Source organism: Varanus komodoensis, unplaced genomic scaffold, assembly GCF_004798865.1.
Source record: "Varanus komodoensis strain SLA01 unplaced genomic scaffold, ASM479886v1 scaffold17, whole genome shotgun sequence".
Taxonomy (NCBI): domain Eukaryota; kingdom Metazoa; phylum Chordata; class Lepidosauria; order Squamata; family Varanidae; genus Varanus; species Varanus komodoensis.
In genome coordinates, this window is record NW_025335505.1 from 8,959,038 (window position 1) to 8,966,260 (window position 7,223).

Here is a 7,223-nt window from a genome sequence, read left to right on the forward strand (position 1 = left end):
GTGAAAATGATTGCTACAATCTAAGATGGGAAAAAGGAGAGAGGAGAGGAGAAGAATGGGTGTTACGGCTGCAGTGTCTGAAAGGCTTACGGTACTGTATGACATTTAGGAGACTGGAGCTGCGTCAGTGACTAGAAAGCACAACAGAAAGTTGGAGAGCACATTAAGCAGTCAGTCAACTGGAACAAAAGAGAACTATAGTTTAGTAACAGTAGAATAAAAGCATGCAAAAACAGGCCAAACATAAAATCAGCAGGATCAGCATATACCTCTGAAAAGCACCTTTTTCTTCCATCAGAGAACCTTCTCCCTTCTGTTCTTCCTCTCAATCACACATATACTCAGAGCATGACAGTAAACATTATAAAATGCATGCTGGTTAACAAGAATAATTTTCTTTGATTTGAATTCAAAACATGCATTATAACTCACCTGGACAGGTTACAGAGGCTGTTGTGAGATAATGTAACTCATTGCACTAGAGCTGCAGTATAGTAAGAGCATCAAAACATTTATACCACATTGTGCTCCATACAGCAGAACTCTGAAGATCTTCACATGTATTAAATAAAAATAGACTCAGTACTTCCATAGATTTCACATAGCCCCAGGTCAGGAAAGGTAGGCGCTCATTTAGCCTTGCCTCCTACGTACTCTTCTAGGTGGCCATTGGATCTATTCCTTATCTCCTTTATCATACCAACTGGATTCAAAGGTGTAGATCCTTTAGGGCTCCCTGAATAGCATCCCTTATTTTAATACTTGTGTGCATCATATCTTATTAACATATATAATACTTATGTGAAGAACTGTGCGAAGCAATGTTCAGTCCTGCATCTGCTGGAAATGTGTAGATATTTATGGTAACAAAAGCTTCCCATGGGCCAAACAAGACTTGGTACTGCTGATTCTTTAAAGACAATTTTGAATTTTGTTTGCAGTCAGTCTAGGAAAATAAAAGCCCAGGGAGCTTCTCAGTAACCTGAGAACATGCAGTAAATACGCCCCCCCTACACACACACAAATACACACTACCCATTAAAATGAACATGGTCTAGTGCACATCTGATCTCTCCACTTCCTTGTGCTAGGCATGTGACAAGAACTTCTACATTGTATTAAGACCATCAGTGGTTTCCACCTGAAGCAAAGCTGCACAACAGCTGAGAATCAAAACCATAGTAGGGCTAAGCCAAGTTTGACAATATCTGCATTGCCTTGTTATATTACCAAAGACAGCAGCGCAAAATCAAGGAAGGTAAGTTTATACGCTAAGAGCATTCTTCATTGAGCATTTACTCAGCTGCAGGACCTGATACCAACAATAAATTGATATAAGCATCAAAACTGGAATGTGTGGTCCTCGAAGGTCATCTGCAAGAAAATGCTTCTGATGGTACATCAGTGCATGGGTCTCATGCGTCCTTTACTGTGCTACCATAGGACAAAGTGCAAAAACTCTTTGTTGCTAACGCACACTCACCTTGTGATACAATTCAGATTCACTAAGTAAAACTTAGTGAAAAAGTCAAAGGCAGAAGAAGGAAAGGAAGACCAAGAGATGGATTGACTTCATAAAGGAAGCCACAGCTTTGCATCTGTAAGAGCTGAGAAGGGCTGCGAAGGACAGGCATTTCGAAGGGCTTTCGTTCACAGGGTTGCCATAAGCCAGAGATGACTTGAAGGCATATAGCAACAACAACTAAAACTAACTCGTCATAACACACATTGCTCAGTCAACAGAGCTGAAATGCTACAATGTGAGCCATTCAAGTTAGTAATCTAATGTAAACAGATTGCTGCAGCTAATATATGTATTAGAGATACATATTTCTAAGTACCTGAAATATTTTCTCTTTGTCTCATATGCTGGCCAGATGGGTAAACTGACACTAGGACAGCAAGGAAAAACTACTTTGGTTCTTACATGGATCAGAACGGCTTTAAGGGAACTGAGGCTTTAAGGGTTTAGTGAGAATAGTTCAGGATTTCAATCCAAGTAAAGAATTATTCAGTGGGCCTGTCTGTGCTACTATATTAATGCCTTCCAGTAAGGAAACATTTAAGGTCTATCTTATGCACCCAAAACAGAGTTTTCTTCAACAAACAAACATTTTCCTATAAGAATATGCTTAAACACATTTCTGTGTTGGGTCTTAAGTTTAATTTCTCCTTCGAACACCTCAAACACTCATAAAAGAGTCACCTACTGGACTACAAAGGACCACATCCTGAGCACTGCTGATATGAAATCCACTCAGTACCTGTACACTTGACTTGTCAAAGAATGCATCTTCCAAGAAAATTCAAGTTCTCCCAATCCAAGTTTTACATTCCATATCTCTTGAAGTGAGCCTTCTAACTCATAAATGGATTGGGAGTTAGAAGAAAGACATCCGTGCACGTGTGAAGCAGGGTAGGGGGAAGAGTGCAATACACTGAAAATGCAGGAAAACCTACATACGTCTTGCAAAGATGCTTAGTCCATATTAAATTTCTATTGAGATTAACATCTTGTTTGAAAAAGTAATACTGTGGTATTTTAAATTTGCATGCAAATCATCTGTGTTGTCCTGTGACACCCAGAAAGTCAGTCATGTGTTTTTCTTTCCTCTGGTAAATAGCTGGTTTGGGGTAGAAGAAAAAAATAAAGAGGGAAAAAACTGCAGTGTAGAAAAACAGCATTTCCAAAAATGAGGGTGAAGGCATGTTAAATACAGCAGTTCTGCATATATTTAATTTAAAGGATTCTTCTTATTCTACTGCATACCTGCCTTGTACCATATGATGGAGATGTGTTAGTTCAACATACAGTTGAAGATTTAGGCCTGGTTCAGACATATGTGAATACTACTTGATTACTCTGCCTCTGGCAGCTGTGTGAACCTGCAGAACTGGGTTTTGCATGATGTGACAGGAGAATTCTATCTGTGGTGATCTACTCACATATAAAAGTCATTGCTTGTTGTTGCAGTGCTAAACATACATGTGCAAGCCAGACTCGAAGTCTTCTGAAAGGTGGGCAACATCACAAGGAATATTTTGCAAGCCAGAAAGAGCCATCATCACAGCCCACACTGACAGTCACTGCTGGTAGCTACTTTTGTCCATAACACTAGGTAATGAGAGTTGTAGCTCCTTGCCATTCATACTCTGATCCTTAATACTTTCAGCAGTTTTTTTTCTCTTCCTGCAAGGTCTATACAAAATGTGCATCCCATTCCAAAAGAGCTGTCTATCTGCTTTTTCCTAAGCTTCCCTTGAAGCACTGGATTTAGGATCAGATTGCCAATATTTTAACAGTATATATGTTGTATCAGAAAGTGGCACATATATTAGCTTTGAAGCATAGATGTTGAGCTGATTCAAAAGAAAAACTTGATAGGATTCAGTGAGGCTTTTTAGTTATTATTTGGGATAAAGGTAGGTTTGTTGTAATATGAAAGCTTGCAGCTCTCTAGCAATACAGATGGCCCAATAAAAAGATAGGAAAATGTTACTTTCTTGTCCATCTGTATTTAAATAATCTAAATTACTTTTCCTAAGTGTACTTTATGGGAGACAAACCCAGAATCCATAAATTTGTCTCTCAACAAGAGGCACTGAGGGAATATAATCAGTTTTAGCACTTCTCTTTAGTAAACTCACCTTTAAACAACAAAGTTTCCCCTTCTTTCCTGTGTTTCTAGTTTTACCTTGTCTTCCATATCATTGTATTTACCATGGAAACACTCCATTGGTGAATGTAAATCCACCAACTGGGAATCACTAGTTTAATATAATAAACCAAGAAAATGAAAACTTCCAGTTAATAAAATAACAATTATGTATATAGAGAGATTTGTTTGAAACAAAAAAGGATTAGGTTCATAGTTTTATCTTTTTCTGTCTATAACAATCTGGTATGTATGGTAAGATTCTTCATGAATACTTCCACTTTCTCTGCCATCACTGACTTCTCTATACTGAATTCAACTTTTCTTAGAACTATGCTAGATCACAACAAACGTCATGCACTTTCTAAGAACTAGTCAAAGAAAACGTATCTGCAGATTTCCTCCATGAGGTTCTTATTTTCCCTTCAAACAACCCTAGTGAGTCTTAAAATTGCACAAATACATTTTAAAATGAAATGAAAAACTGCTATAAAGCATGATACATATATATATTCATGGAGTTTTCCTTGCAAAAACTTTGCAAATCAATATGAACTTCATCTTCTCAACATGTTTATGCTCTGCACAAAGGCACACATGCAGAATTTCAGTTACGAAACACATAAACAAAAGAATTTCAGCAACAATGGAAGTGTTGTGAGGCATACTGCAAGAGTTAAGAAACATGCACACAAAATCATGCGCTGAATCCAGATCAATTGTGCTGGCTAAAACTGATTTCCTTACCTCCTCCTTCCTAGGACAGCCCCTCCTGCCCCTGAAAATGCTACAGGAGACCCTACTGAATGGCACAAACTGGTATGGGGAACAAGGAACTCCCCAAAAAGCAGGTGAGAGGGCCTTCCATGATCAGAGCCCTCTCACAGAAGACAGATTCTGGATCCAGCCCAACATTGGTGCAAGCAGGATTGTGAAATAATTAAGATTCAGCTAATCAGCATTTTATCATGTTACATAATTATACTCTACTTGCAGCATTTCCCCCTTTGCTTCTTCAGACTCCTTCAAGGAATGATGTGAATCAGCTGCCACATCATTAGTTTTCCTCTCCCATGCTTTTAAACTGTGACCTCATTTTTACCAGCTAGCTTCACACAACCTATGAATGACATCAGTGATTAAAGTTCAATTTAAACAAGATGACAAGTTCTCACTATAACCTGAGAGAGATCAACACAGCCATCAGCAGACCAGAAAGACTTAAAGTGACATGGGTGCTGAAACACCTCAGTTTTACGATCCACCTTGAAATGGCATGGCCATGTCCATTCCAAGTCTACTGCCTTGGCAAAAGGGCCATGCAGGATGTGTCCTCACCACAGGTGCGGAATTGCTGCGTCTAGTGTAAGAGGTCAGTGATGTGATGTGGGCAGCACCCATAATAACTATCATCTATGACAACTGGTATCACGTTTTGTCCAGAATAAGTGACACACTTAAAACCAGTATGCACGTAATAACTGGAGGTGCTGCTCTGCACCAGTGGCACTGACAGTGGAAAAAACTAGCCACACAGGTCCTGCTCGGCTCCACTGCCAATTGTCAGAAAGCACTATCTTGGAATAAAGCCACTGCTGGAGCTGAGAAATGAAACACAGGCAGACAATACAACTGGCTACATACCCAGCCTCCATTGTCCTGGATCCAGTTGTGCAGGTGCCTGTTCAGGTACTCAGTCATCCACACAGTGATATTGTCCACAAGGGGTGACATCTCCCGACTGACACTCTCCACGCTCAGCATGCCACCGAATTCAAAGAACGCTACAATCCTGCCCCAATTGATCCCATCACGGAACAGCTCTTCCACCACAGCCACGAAACGGCTTCTGGCAGTGACTGGAGTCAAGTGCAACTGGCCAGACATCTGAGCAAAATCCCTCCGGTAAAGCCGTGAAAACTCATCTCCAGCTTGGCGTAAAGTTGAATGGACAACCTGTGGCGCTGGCACTGGGTGTAGTTCGTCAGCAGGGGCAACATTCCTCACAGCAGCAGAGTCAGGCAGCTCAGAAGGCAGGGATGCCAGCCCAGCAAGGGCAGGGATGCTCCCAGCAGGAGCAGGAGCAGGAGCAGGAGCAGGAAGGTTTTCTGGGTCTCCACCAGCCACCCAGTCATATCCTTTCTGTGAGAGTTTGTAACGGATGTACCTCAGCACAATCTCCCTATTATCATAAGCTCTTATCCCAGGATGAGCCATCATTTGTAAGGAGGAGAAGAGGGAGGGAGAAAAAAGGCAGGCAGCAGTGGATGAGATGTCCCCCACACACCCCAAAAATAAAGCAGCCAGTAATAAGTGCCAATGGTTACAGACGATCCAGCTGCGTTATTCTATGCAGTTTCATTGGTTGAGATGTGGAGTCGTCTTCGGGGTCTCAACAGTATTTCAGTCTTCCCAAGTGTTTCTTCCTTGGTTTGTGATACACGATAGAAACTGGATTTAAAATGCAGCTGATATTGTATTCCAAATGCAATATTGATTATAACATTTATTTTCAGAAACCTTCCTACCTCTGTGCTGAAATGCATCTAAAATAAGAAAATCAGATACTTATTCAAAATCAGGTGCATTCCCCATCCCACACACTGACCTCAGATGCGAATGAAGCCACTGCTATGCACACATTCCAAACCCCCTGACATTCAAAATGATTTACTAAGCAGAGCAGCCTTCAATGCAAATTCATGCAAAGCACGTTCAAACTAAAAACTCTCAGCTGGTTTTCTTTTTTCTTTTGAATAAAGAAAAGTTACGTAAAATAAATTTCCTGTGGAAAAATACTTACTTGAATTTGATATTTGCTTTTCTGTCAAGTTTCCTTAAAGGAAAAAATAAAAATTAAACATTGCAGGTCTTCTAAAAGATTCAATGCACATGTTTGTTCAATGATTCCAAACCAGAAAGGTAGGGAGGGAAAACAGCTTTCAGAGATTGTTGAATTACTGCAATTTCCCAAAATATTTCCTAGGCTTCTGTTTGAATGGCATCTCCAAAAATATGTCAAAACTCAGAAACTGTGCCTCTGAACTTCAGGAAAGAGACCAACCAGAAAAAGAGATGAAGGGGTGGGATGGGGGTCACCTGAAAAGCATCACATAAATGCATATTTAAATCCAAGCTCTTTAATTAGTTCTATGCTCCAGTGCAATAAATTTCAAAATGAATTTAATTTCATTCAGACGCGGATCTTGAGCTCAATATCCACCAATCTATATACCAGGGGAAAAAATCTGGAATAATTCCCAACCAACACCTCTTTTCACCGTTCAACTCAGGGGGGATTAAAAAACAAACAAACAAACCCAGTGCCCCTACACCCTAAAAGCAGCTTTCCCCCCCTTGTCCCTTAAAAAGGTAGATACCCCATGAAGCAAAGGAGGGGGGAATGGGGCGAGTCTAAAGTACTAACTGATCCTGGTCACCCCCTCTCTCCCCCCCTCCTTCCCCAGTGCCCTTGCTACCCCGGGTAGCCGCGCAAAGCTTCCCAGTCACGAGGCACCTCCTCCTCCTCCTCCAGCGAGGACCGCAGATTGGATGCGCCGAGTCCGG

The 7,223-nt window shown here is 40.8% G+C and overlaps 1 protein-coding gene across 3 annotated transcripts in view; it reads right to left on the reverse strand.

Annotated features, from left to right (window-relative positions):
* The window catches only part of BCL2 (BCL2 apoptosis regulator), a 135,728-nt gene extending 128,761 nt beyond the window's left edge, over positions 1-6,967 (reverse strand). Inside the window, exons 1-2 of one of the 3 annotated variants that reach the window (XM_044426686.1) lie at positions 6,460-6,967; positions 5,301-6,082 (exon numbers count right to left, since the gene is read on the reverse strand). In XM_044426686.1, coding sequence (XP_044282621.1) covers positions 5,301-5,876 — 576 coding nt within the window. In that variant the 5' untranslated portion in view covers positions 5,877-6,082; positions 6,460-6,967. Of the gene's footprint in view, positions 1-5,300; positions 6,203-6,459 lie in introns of all 3 variants that reach the window. The other 2 variants (XM_044426687.1, XM_044426685.1) reach the window with 2 other exon arrangements.
* Positions 6,968-7,223: the final 256 nt, after the last annotated feature.